Source organism: Opisthorchis viverrini (assembly GCF_000715545.1).
Source record: "Opisthorchis viverrini unplaced genomic scaffold opera_v5_42, whole genome shotgun sequence".
NCBI lineage: Eukaryota > Metazoa > Platyhelminthes > Trematoda > Opisthorchiida > Opisthorchiidae > Opisthorchis > Opisthorchis viverrini.
The window spans coordinates 1,434,323-1,447,602 of NW_008751698.1; the positions used below are offsets into that span (position 1 = coordinate 1,434,323).

Consider the following 13,280-nt stretch of genomic DNA (forward strand, 5'->3'; position numbering starts at 1 on the left):
TACAACAGCAACCAGGAGTACTGGCTCTCTAAACATGTAAATCGTTGCCACACATTCGGTTGAGCATCAATGCAGCCAGTCCGCCGTCGGAGGTGCAGCACCTTGCGCACACACTAAGGACATATAGGGATAGGCGGAAAAACCTCAGGTCACTCGATCCTACGTATTATTTGACCTATTTTATCACAAAGGAACTCTCGTTAATTGTAGGTGATTGCGGAGTTCATGGAGTTCACATTCACACCAATTACATTTGAACAGCCGTCACGAAGAGTCTGGACCTTACCGTGGTGTGACGGCCTGCGTACTTCAGAAACCCATTGAGCTATACTGGCGGGTGTCACCACGGCACTCACAGTCTCTCATACCAGGTTGGTCAATGGTTAGAGGTGTGACAAACACGGTCTCCTGGTCCTCCAGTTCGAGGGATTGAAACATGTGACAACTTGTTCCGTAGAAATGGTAATGCATCTGCATCTCCCGCCAAACACCGCTGCCTTGCGGTTAGGCCTCTGATCCAAAGGCTTTGGTTGAGAACCTTAACCGTCCTCCTGTCTGGGTGTGGGTGCCCTGACAGTATCCCAGCCCACGTACAACCATGATACCTACGTTCAGTATACGACAGTGAGGTGTTGAACACTGATGTCATGCTGCCGATGATGATGATGATCACATTAGGACAGTCCTCCTCCTGTCCTGGCGTAATTATTTTCGTGAGTCTCCTAAGTAGTGGGAAGATTTCGTCAGGGCAAGAGGAAGACTGCTCAGACGAGTGATTTGAATGCGAAACCCTACCAGTACTCAACGAAAGGAAACAACAAATCGTCGAATCTCGATCGGAAATATCTGACTATTTTCATCGAAGGAAACTCAACGTTCTTTGAAGATCGCAGATCGCATTTGTGGAATTCTAGGAGAACCTCAAGTTGCTCTATTGAAAAACTTAAAGTACTTGTTGCGCTTTCCACTAAACATACGCCTACTGTCGTGTCGCGACCTAGTACGCGTAAACTTCAGTCAACGAGACCACTTGACTCATGCTGTCGGTTGTCACGCTCTGGCTACGCGCGCGGCCCAGCGGAATCCACCGGTCGTTCGGTCGGTAAGCCTGGGTAGGTTTCGTCAATCCAGTCTGTCCATTTGCCCTTGTTGCCGAGGCTACACCCCCTTGCTCCAAGCTCACGGGGCTTGTCTGTGTCACAACCGTGAGACGAGCTGACAGGGCAGCTTGGATCGCATGATCCTATTGCACCAGCTAACTGTTGTGTCTGAACCGCAGGAGGACTAGTCTTCGGGCTTGTGACTGACTGTGACGTCACGCACCAGAGTGGGGGTAGCATCGATGGCTCACCATGCGAGGGTGTGCGTCGAACGCATGCTCCTACGTGCGTAGCCGTGACGAAACTCAACGTACCGATTGGATGATCGGAAAACTGAGTTAGCTGTCAGGGCCCTGTAGGAGCGCGCGAAGTGCGGCGTCAGATTTGTGGCGGCCTCTGCTGGTGCTCGGATCATCAGTTCAATCACATCAAAAGTGCCGAATTTCAAGGACTTTACCTTCAGGTGATGCCCGAAGAGTACAGCCCGCGTAAAGAAGCCACATGGTCAGTGTGACTTGATTGTAGACAGCTGTGATCGATTTTAAGCAATGAGGTCACACGCGAATGTCGGCTCTACCCAAAGATAGCGTGATCCGTAGAAACTCACTACCCAACTAAAAAAGAGAATCGTGATCTTTTGGAAACTAGATTTTATCTCACGAAAATCACCAACACAGTCCAAACGTCCAAGGGTTGGAGATGAGTAACTCTTACCAACACGAAAATAGCTGCTTTCGGGCAACAGCAACAAATCTGAGTTGGAAAATCAGAGCGATTATATACTTTCTCTTTAATCACTTTGAAGCCCTTCGAGTAGTGTATTACGTGATATCTCGAATATCGTACCAACTGAAATATAAGCCGGCGTGGTGCAGCACATTCAGTTGCTTAAAAACATAACAAACGAGAGATTCAGTTGGGTTCCAGGTGAGTCTCCCGCAAAACCAAATTGGTTTGCAACTGAGTGTAGTGCGTTAATTTCGTGCAATTCGGGTTCAAGTAGAACATAAGGTTGACGGAATCTCGGGGGCTGCGCCCACCTGATGAGCCCGAAGAAAGACGAAACAGGTCGTGGGCTGTCGAAGAGTTTTCAGCAACCTTATGAAAAGTGTATTACGTCTAAACTCAGCTTGTTGTTTCGTTCACATCCCTCCCATTGCTTATCGGTGCTAGAAGTTAGTAACCAAGTTGGTCATTACAAGAACGATAGCGCCCTATACAGACGTTGCAGTTCAATCAAGAATGGAGGAGATTAGGCATCTCTCTCTTCAGTGGTGCACAAGCACGCGCAAACGCTGGTAGAATTCCAAATCCGGTGTGATAACCGGCAGGAAAGTACACGCAAACTCAAGTGTCGTTAACCATAACCAGGATATGGAGATCTCTGCAAGTAGAGGTTATTCAACCAATTAGGTTTTCACGAGAGACTCAACTGAATCTCCCGTTTATGGTATTCTCCAACTGAATGTGCCGCACACAGGCCGCCTCACGTTTCATTTGGCACGATATTCGAGATATCGCAGTATATTTTCATAAACCGGTCGTGGGCTGTCGAAGAGTTTTCAGTAACCCTGTGAGTAGTTTCATTTATGTGGGATATTTACATTTAGAAATTCGCAGCCGCCTCCCAGAATCAGAAATTGTACAGTCAACGTTCCATTAGATTTTCTGGAGAATATCAAGAGGTAAGCTTGTTCCCAGTCTTCCCTAGTGGTAATGAACCTCCAAAGACCCAAATTTGGCTCACTCATGATGGCATTTACCCTTGAAAGTGACCAAGCAAATGAGAGCGTTATGTACGCTTTCGAAGTATATAAGACCGTCATCTGGTCACCATGTCACTTTGTATTCGTTTAAGGAATTTACATACGACACCTCGAGCTAATGGAGTTGAGAATTTTGCACTCGGCTTTTAATTGTAATCTTCTCGTTACCACACAAGAAATTCCTTGAGGGACACATTCGGTTAGACGCCTGGTTTAATTTGTCTCCGTAATCGGTCGAAAACATGAGTACCCTCGAGCGTGGTGCTCGCTTCTCCATATTCAAGCAGTACCATGCTTACACAGTCCAAATGCACGCGTCCAATAACCGAGTTAATAATCCCAGTGTCTGTGAAAGGACACTACGAGAGAGGCCAAATTACGTCTATGGAACCTAAGAGGAAGGGAGATTGGCAATGTTGTGGAATGTAGGAAGGGAGATTGTACAGAAACCATGTAGAATAGCATACATGGTGATGGAATTAGCTTGTGCTTACACACTTCACATACCTTTCATATCCAAACGTGCCTCGCTGCTTAGCTTCTCCACTTTGATTGTATATACGCCCAGGTCGTCATCTTGCAGTGATTGAAAAGCCAAACGTTGTATAGTACCATTGGCGTCATCCTCAACGCGGATGCGATCAGGTAGGCGACCAAGAGGTTTTCCCTCCTTCAGCCAATGAACCTTATCTCTTGGAGCGCGGGATAGCTCACATTCCAATATCACAGGTCCATCAGACACCTTTGTCAAAAGCACATCTGATAGTGGACGGACGAATTCCAGCGGAACACCTGAAGGAACAAACGAAGCAGCTTTACCAAACAACGGAGGCAAATCTGGAGGATACATGTGAGAGACAGACCGAAATGGAACGCAAAATGGCAACCTCTAAGATGACTAGTATTTTATATTTGAAACATTTTCAAAACGATTAGTTACTCACCCAATTCCACTGGATTAGACGGTTCCGATGGTTTGCTCTTGCCAGCCTTATTCTCAGCCGTCACGCGAAACTCATAGCTCGTGAATTCTTTCAGACCCTTTGACGGTAACGTACAATGCGTCTCGGTGATGGTGAAATCAGCGGACACATCTTGCCATCGTGTTGCATCCGTCGGCTTCATTTCGAGGTAGTAGTTGGTCACAGGTCCGGCACTGGTCGCTTGGTCAGTCGGCTGTTCCCACGTCACATCGACACTTTGTTGATCGATAGGCGCTTTCTCTGGGCTAGCTACAGCCCTGACGTTGATCGGGCTGGGTGGTGGTCCTAAAATCCAAATATGCGTTGATCAATGGTTAGTAGACTGCAAAATAACTTTGAAGCTATTGTGGGTCACCCATATATCAACCTGAATGAACGCGCGCCACACAGAAATCCTTTAAACGCGTTAGGCTTCTTTTAAGGAGAAATCCTCATACGAGAGAAAAGCTAGGTCTATTTGGTGGGTTTCCCCACTGCCATCAGAAAATTGGATGCAGTGGCTGTACTCAGGCAATAGGCCGTAATTTGTCGCACATGAAGATGCAAACCTGTGGGCTACCACACCCGAAGAGCAGGGCTAATGGATAGATTTGTGACCGATTGGCGACTCACCGTAATCCAGTTTTGTTGACACCGGTTTGCTATCCACAAATTCTGATTGACCAACTTCGTTCTTCGCGGCCACACTGAAGATGTAGGATTTGTTCAACTGCAACCCATCAATAGGTGTACTCAGTTCCTTCGTCGTCGTTACCGGCTTGCCCACACGTTGAGTTGCCTCGCGCATCTCCACGACGTACGTTATACCTTCAGTTGGAGCGACATCCGGACTGATACCGAGGAATTCCGGTTCAATCCAATGGAACACCACACGTTCTCCCGTGTTCTCACTCACGTCCGGTTGTCGTGGTGCAGATGGCTTATCCAACACTATCAACTGCACCGTCACCGACACCTCGCCCAACTCGTTCTTTATCACCACCTCATAGTCACCAGCGTCTTCCCGTTTCACCTTGCCCAGTGGTAGCGACGTCATTCCGGAGACCACATCTGGTTTGAATCGAGGAGCTTGTGGTGCACCTGGTTCGGCATCAGGACGCACTCTCGGCTTCCATGTCCATTGGACTGTTGGTTTTGGACTGGCGGCGAACGGTACCTCGATGACGGTGGATGCTCCAGCTTTGAGGACGATTTTATCGGTGAACTTCTCGGAAAGTTTCAGTGTTGGTGCCACTAATATCAGAAAGGATAATGGATGAGAAATTGTGGGGTAGTTTTTCATGAGTTTAGCTTTCGTCCCCACAGAGCGCAAGGCACTTTATAAGAGAGACCTCCGGTGGTCACGTGCTTTGGAAATTCTCTAGCTTGGATGACAAAAATTATGATATTGTAGTAAGGAACTGCAATAGATTATCGTGACAAAATACCAGATGAACTTGATCGATAGCTGTAATCCATTTTCCGTACTCATTTTAATTTGTAACCTCTTTCAGTTCACCCAACGAGAGGTAGCTTGATATTACCTTCAAACTTTAAATGCTTTAGAATCTAGCTAAGTTTACTGGGATTGGTGAAATAGTTCTAAGATTGTGGACATCACTATTTGTCGAATTATTTTCAACGGAAATCTACTGATACCGTTGTACCAAGGGCATTCCAAATTATCTTTGGAAATCTTGGCAGAAGTCTTTGTATCACGTAATGCATATTCACAAACGGCCACCACACCGTTGTTATTCAGCTATACCTAAAACTTTTGCTCTCATCTAGCGTAACTTATTAGGTTCCCATATCTATCTTATCCATGAAGAAAAATCAAATAAACTGCAAGGAATCGTGAATGCACACTGACCTCTCATACCAACGTTTGCCTCACTGACGAGCTTCTCCACTTTAATTGCGTAGGTTCCCAAATCCTCATCCTGCAAAGGTTGAAAGACCAGCCGATGCACTGTGCTGTCTGCATCCTCCTCAACACGGACGCGCTCAGGGGCGCGACCAAGGGGTTTCCCATCTTTCAGCCACAGAACTTTTTCTCGCGGGGCTCGCGAAAACTCACATTCTATTACGACCGGCTTCTCTGTCACTTCAGTAACGGTAACGTCATTTAGTGGACGAACAAACTCCAGTGGAATGCCTGACCAGTAAAAGTACAAATTTCAAGGAATTAGGGAAAAATGAAGAATAGGCCAATAGTGACGACAGTTTGGTACAAACGCACGGCAGAACGGCAAAAACTTAAAAAAAAACAACCACATTTTCCGAAGTCGGTGATAAAATAGCTCACCCAATTCCACTGGATTAGAAGGTTCCGATGGTTTGCTCTTGCCAGCCTTATTCTCAGCCGTCACGCGAAACTCATAGCTCGTGAATTCTTTCAGACCCTTTGACGGTAACGTACAATGCGTCTCGGTGATGGTGAAATCAGCGGACACATCTTGCCATCGTGTTGCATCCGTCGGCTTCATTTCGAGGTAGTAGTTGGTCACAGGTCCGGCACTGGTCGCTTGGTCAGTCGGCTGTTCCCACGTGAGCTCAATAGTTTGCTGATCGGCGGGAGCTTTTTCTGGGTTGACTGTAGCCTTCAAGTTAACGGGACTTGGGGGTGGTCCTGTTTGATAAATATAGAACAGACTATACTGTTTTTTATGCCTGACAAATGTGACAGTAGCAAAAAAGCCTAGCAAGGACCGAAAATTTTGTATATGTTTGGACATTGAAATTAACTTCATCCCTCACGAATTGCTAAAACTATATATATACAACGCAATCGACTGCGAATCGCGAGTATGTAAATCGAGCAGAATCATCCCCTGTAACACTTCAGTATGGCGTAGTTTACCAAGTAAGATAAACACTTTTGACAGAATGTAACCACTCATATATATATATATATATATATATATATTCACAGTTGATGCTACTCGGTCGTATCTCTCCAGAACCCACTGCCAAGTCCGAACGGGCAGTCATATGCGTTCAAGGTTGTTCAGAGGCCAGTCGTTCTTAGCAACCGATCATGGCGGTTGGACGTTTCGCGAGCCGGCGGTGCAGAGGACGAAGACATGCACTGACTAGTCAAAATGTCAGTCTATCAGGACCGAGCATTTATACTCCGACTCATCTCACCCCCTCACGAAGAGTTCAGCATGGCCTTGTGAAAGATCCTATAATAACCATATGATATGCCATAATAGACTTTCCCAAGCTACCGTACCTTTTGGTATACCATAGTGAGCATAACACGCAATCATGGAATGTCTGCAGTTCACAACAGCCGGTGGCAACCTGATCCCACGATAGCATTTTCGGCGGAGCAACTACAAGTGACTTTACAACAGCAACAGAAGTATATCGAAGAAACTTAGGAAGATAGGGAGTAAAGTCATGAAATCTCCTTTGAATATACGCAACAGTCCTGCTGATACTTTCACTGGAGGACCGGTTACGAACAAAACTGATGGGGAGGTCGCAAAAATGTACATGGGCCCGGCTGAAGAAAGAGGGCTTTTGGAATCAGAGCCAACAAATGAGAACAAATCGGTCACAAAACATCCGATGCTGAGGCGAAAGACCCATTTGCATAAAGTTTGAGGAACTCGACTTTCATAAGTGCACCTCCCAATTTTCTCGAGCGTTCTTCAAACCTCGTCGAAAGAATAGACCGATAATTTACAAGTCAAATGTCGGTTGACTGCTTCTAACCTTTACAGTAACATCATTATGTGTGATACATCAACAACTATTGGCATTTCTGTGATATTCAAATACCAGTGAATCAGTTTTACTCCGGCAATCAAATGGACTGTCTTAAGGGACCATTGCATTGCTCAATCTCTTGCCTTTGCCAGCATGATCAGGTCTGCGTTGGGTGCTACAAAAATTGTTTGACATTTTTGGCTGGTCAAAAGCGGGGACCGTTACACTGTGTTGTATCCCAGAACGGCTGTCACAGTGATAATCGAACAACATGGCACTCCACAGGCCAGTGCCTTGCTGCACAACAAGCGTTGAATTTCCTCAGCGTGTTTAAAAAATTCCAACAGCCGGCTTTGTTTTACCTGGGGTTTATAGATCCCAGTAATGATGCACGGTGGAAAATGAGCAATTCATCTTGGTTGCTGTCTCTTCGCCGAGGTGTCAAGCCCATCCGAGCTACCGACATTCCGCATTGTCGGGCGGTTCTTAGCTTGGTTGCACGCGAGCAACTGCTATCGGGCCAACGGTCTACCTATCACAATTAAACCAATCTTTCGATTTTGCGGCATGTTGTACTGCACTGATGCCTGATTGGTCGATAGGTTAACCAATCAGCCTAATCCTACTCTCCCGAAATAATTTTTCGTCTGCTTGGAAAGGTCAACCGAAGACCGACCTAAGATGTGCTCTCCTTAGAGGTATCCTCTTCTCAGAGGGATTTATTCCCTATATAAAAATCTGTTCTCATTTAGTAGACCATTCTCAGGAAAAACCCACCACGGAGGAGAATGACTTCAGTTTTCAGAAGATACTTGCTTTCATCACTTCCTCGAGTTAGTGTCTCCATAGGGAGGCAACCAAAGCTTTGGGTGATCAATCAAAATCGATCTTTTCTGAACAGGTGTTCTCTTGAGAACACTTTCTCTAGAGGAGGACAAGAGGTTTATTAAGCCGTGGTTCAAGGGAAGTCCAGTATTGATTTTTTTAATTCCTAGAAGTTAGCAATACTTCCACATATGAAGATCAAAGTGGTGGTGGACGATGGAACGTGCTGCTGTGTACTCTCCATATAGTTACTACATATAATTACCTCAATTTTAGTGCTTTGTCAACGTCTTTCAAGAATCATTTGAGAAATCGCAACTCAACAGTGCTCAGGTCTAGTTGGTCCCAAAAATCCTTGATAAGGTAAGGGACCATCCTGCTCGGTCCTTGCATGTGACCTTTCTCTCGAGAGACAACGAAAATAACGCTGTGCAAACGGGATCTATCTCAGGAACAAATCTGGCTGTTAGCCAGATGGGTAGTGGATCCAGGAATACAAGAGTATCCAGTACATGAGTTTCACACCATGCTCTTTGCCAGAGGCTGAGGGTGTTGTTGCAAGAAGTAGCCATTCAAAGCATAACCTCACGGACGGTGCCGCAGCTATCTTAGGTGAGAAGTGGACTCTGTGATGCGGAGCATATCATCACTTCCCGCTTAACTGTCAAACACAAGAGCAATATGAAAAAATTCGCTGGTCAAAGGCAGTAGCCGAACTTGGATGTTAGAAATTCTGGCCAGCCCTGACGGCGTACTGAGCTAATGCACCTGGAATTCTCTGACTCCGAAGGTTACTTTCTCTCCCCTGATCCCAGACTTGCTTTAATGATTTATGGTTTACCTAGCCATCGAATTACTGTCCACGTGGAGAAACGTCCTCACATGCGTTTCCTTCCATAATCCATGCCAGACCTGTTGATGTTTGTTGATTCGAATATAGCGTATACATGCTTTTAGCTACGCAGTGCAGCCGGTTGAAACGAACGGATTTGGCTAAAACTTATCAACTAAAAGCTTCCATAAAATATGATCCTTTATCAGGAAGGTCAGATTCCTGAAAGTAACCACCAAATGCCCAAAATCCACTGAGACCCTCAACCCCAATAGATGCTGAACCGACAGAAAACGCCTCCTCAATATGCAGCGCGAAACAGCATTGGACCAAGGTCAAACAGTGCACCTCCAATAAAATAGCTTGAGGCCGCTGTAATTTTACACGCACGCACTCGCACTCGCTTGTTCGCAATTGAGCTTTTGTGTTCCTTGTCGGTGAGTCTTTTTCCGACACTGGACACTGGAGCGGAAACAGCAGTCAGATATAACACCATTCTATGCAGAACTGCACACCGGTTTGACTGATCAGTGTGTATAACTCGGAGATTGAACAAAACCAGTTTGGCGCATGTTACATGATTACTAACTTCCGAAACAAACAGCTGAAGCAGTTTTGAAGTACGCGACAGAATCTGGCAAATAGTGCTCTAACAGCACTCCCTCTCTGCAACGAAACTTTCACCAGAATAGTTGTATGCTTAGCCACTAGCATCCCTGCAATAACCAGCTCTCTGATGCGACCGAATTCGATCGGCTTTCGCAAAGTCGTGTCCGACAGGAAGCACTTTATCATTTTGGATATTCGCCATATTTGAATTGTCCTCAACTGTTTTTTCATTCCTTTTTTTCGAATAAACAACCCACCCTCCCCTGTAATCCAACCTCAGATGTACTGAAAATGGCATTATTTCACTTACCATATTCGAGCTTGGTTGACACTGGCTTGCTATCCACAAAGTCTGATTGACCAACTTCGTTCTTCGCGGCCACACTGAAAATGTACGATTTGTTCAACTGCAACCCATCAATAGGCGTACTCAGTTCCTTCGTCGTCGTTACCGGTTTACCTGCCCTTTGATTGGCTTCACGCATCTCCACAATGTAGGTTATACCTTCAGTTGGAGCGACATCCGGACTGATACCGAGGAATTCCGGGTCAATCCAATGGAACACTCCACGTTCTCCCGTGTTCTCACTCACGTCCGGTTGTCGTGGTGCAGATGGCTTATCCAACACTATCAACTGCACCGTCACCGACACCTCGCCCAACTCGTTCTTTATCACCACCTCATAGTCACCAGCGTCTTCCCGTTTCACCTTGCCCAGTGGTAGCGACGTCATTCCGGAGACCACATCTGGTTTGAATCGAGGAGCTTGTGGTGCACCTGGTTCGGCATCAGGACGCAGTCTCGGCTTCCATGTCCATTGGACTGTTGGTTTTGGACTGGCGGCGAACGGTACCTCGATGACGGTGGATGCTCCAGCTTTGAGGATGATTTTATCGGTGAACTTCTCGGAAAGTTTGAGAACTGGTGCAACTGGAGTTCAATATAATAGCAATGAGGGAATAGTTTAGCTACATTTGTCACACTTATTGATGAGGAAGTACACTTGGGCAAATTATCGCAACGGTTTCGCAGCTGAGCCATTATGTAATTCGTATGCGTCCGACGCGGTCTACTCTGTTCCTGAGGAATGGAGGAACATAAATTTGGACCATATCCCACAATTTTCAGAATGCGGTACATAGTAAATAGTTCCCTATGAGCCATATTTTTTGCAGTAACACCACAAAACGTTTTGAGAAATGCAAGGAACACCCTTTGCACACAAGTTAACCTGTATTAGATCTCAAACACACGTAGTGCAATTAAAATAGCACATTTGAGGACCATGTAGTGAACACATCCCGCATGTGCAAAAGCTCTATTTTCTCTGCTCTACAATAATTGAAACGGCTGAATTGTAAGCGCCTTAGCTAGTCTCTAACATATGTATCGTTATTTGCTTCACAAAGCTGTAATACCCTTTAAAGAAACTCAGCCAGTCGAGCATTTTTGTTCTGATTGCGACTCATCAATTGGGCGCATAGAAATCGGTTGGCAAACTGAGGCTGTTGTCATCGAGGCTATCTAACCCCTCGGAGTCAAATCTCAAGTTTATCTACAAGTCAGTGTTCCATCCACATCTTTCTGTGTACCGTAGTTCACTTTTTATTTCTATATGGTAAGTAATTTTATTAGTACTTTATACGGCGGATACCACAGTCACTAGTACCGGATCAGCGTATGCCTGTTCACCCCTTTCAGAACTGTTTCTTTTTTAACTGAGTGAAGGAAGGGTTTAGTTTGACCTGCAATAGAAGTTGGAGAGTTAGGGCACACTACTTACTCAACTACGGGCTACAGCTCATAAGTCTTTGTCGATTCATGCTTTTGTTGACCAGTTTGAACCGTCACGTTACGCGACGAGTTGTGTGCTTGCTGACCGTTTTTCACTTTTTGTCCTTCTTGTCTGTTAGGTATATCTACTTTCATTAATAACAGCTTAATTGATCTCCTCTTTTAGTCTAGGGGCTATCGCAAACGCCGTCCGTACACTGCTTCACTTGTCAAATGGTCTAGACTGAATGTTACGGCATATTGCCTTGTTTTCCATGAGGTGGCCATCACACTGGGTGTTCGTATATTCTTTCACAGCCATCTGGATCGATTCAGTTTTCTGATATCAATCCAGGATCTGCTTTGAAACCAGACTTGTAGTTCTTAGTTCACCGTCCACCGTCCCCGCAGTGTTACAGCCCATGTTAACACTTGTGTACATCTACCCGATGTCCAAAGTACGAATCTCCGCGGTAATTCCGCTTCAACATGGGCTTACGGTCCGAGTGCGGAATCAGCTCCACACTTCACGCAACTCTTCAAAGCCCAGCAGCTCGCTTAGGTTTCCGATCGCCCAGTCGGTGTATTGAACATGTTTACAGATGTGAACCGTACACCAGCGACCGGCACAAACCGTCGCATTCCCCATCGAGTGCATGGATGACACGGATGGGGGCTCAGAACTTCTGTAGGCCCCACACAACAGTTCGCCGGGCTCGGACGATTCAAAGTGCACCGTCGGCTCATCTCACGGCTATGACACAGACAGGCCCCGTAAACTTGGAGTGTTGCCACGGTGACAAGTGCAAGCGGACAGACAGAATTGACGACGCCTACCCAAGTCTGCCGACCGGACGATCGACAGATTACGATGAGCTGCGTGCAGAGCCGGAACATGACGGCCGATAGTCGGCTGTCCCGGTGGCATTGCTGGGAGAAAAGCCTACCGATCAGACCGCAAACATTCCGGGGTTAGCATGAGTTAAGTGGACTCGTCGATTGAAGTTTCAGGGTAGACTACGACACACAATGTGCATGTTTAATGAAAATAATAACGAGTACCTAAGTTTTTCAATGGAACGGTTTTAGGTTACTCCAGAATGCCACGAATGTGATTTGCCAGATTCGAACACCATTTAGTCCTCATCGTTAAAAATAATAATGACTAAAGTCTTCCGACCCAAATTCGAGGAACAGCAGATACGTTTCAGTGGTTATGCACTACGGATGATTCATCGCCCCACAAAAACGCATTGATTTTGTCACCTCAGTTGGTGAAATGTATGCAACCAGACTGTTTAGCTAAGCGAATGAACAAGCGACCATCTATGACTCGCCAACATTCTCATCAACAGCAAAAAAACTTAACCACTTTCGGTCAGTTTGAGTACGGCTTGAAAAACACAAGCGACTCTTATTACGTGAACATGGTATAATATGCTTCTAACCGTGAACTGATACGACTATGTGTTGCTGCCCAAAAATACATACTGGAATCCTTTGGGTAGATGCTCGCCACATGGAGCAAACATTAAGAATAACAACATTCAAACGGCAGGCCGGAACTCAAGTGTACGACGATCCAATAGAGCTATGGATCAGCCGAAAGCCTAGTGAACAGGAAATGAGGGCATTGTTATCGACCAGATTGAAATCCAGGAGCCAACTTATCTGCTTTGACATCCAAAACGG

The 13,280-nt window shown here is 45.8% G+C and overlaps 2 protein-coding genes across 2 annotated transcripts in view; one reads left to right on the forward strand and one right to left on the reverse strand.

The window, feature by feature from the left end:
• The window catches only part of T265_03096 (hypothetical protein), a gene marked incomplete at both ends in the record, with an annotated part of 78,205 nt that extends 67,422 nt beyond the window's left edge, over positions 1 to 10,783 (forward strand). Inside the window, 3 exons of the mRNA XM_009167501.1 lie at positions 2,711 to 2,785; positions 4,839 to 5,048; positions 10,502 to 10,783. Coding sequence (XP_009165765.1) covers positions 2,711 to 2,785; positions 4,839 to 5,048; positions 10,502 to 10,783 — 567 coding nt within the window. The remainder of the gene's footprint in view (positions 1 to 2,710; positions 2,786 to 4,838; positions 5,049 to 10,501) is intronic.
• T265_03095 (hypothetical protein) overlaps positions 1 to 13,280 on the reverse strand; it is a gene marked incomplete at both ends in the record, with an annotated part of 123,412 nt that overhangs the window by 107,727 nt on the left and 2,405 nt on the right. The window contains 6 exons of the mRNA XM_009167500.1: positions 3,374 to 3,703; positions 3,811 to 4,134; positions 4,462 to 5,082; positions 5,702 to 5,986; positions 6,137 to 6,460; positions 10,125 to 10,745. Coding sequence (XP_009165764.1) covers positions 3,374 to 3,703; positions 3,811 to 4,134; positions 4,462 to 5,082; positions 5,702 to 5,986; positions 6,137 to 6,460; positions 10,125 to 10,745 — 2,505 coding nt within the window. The remainder of the gene's footprint in view (positions 1 to 3,373; positions 3,704 to 3,810; positions 4,135 to 4,461; positions 5,083 to 5,701; positions 5,987 to 6,136; positions 6,461 to 10,124; positions 10,746 to 13,280) is intronic.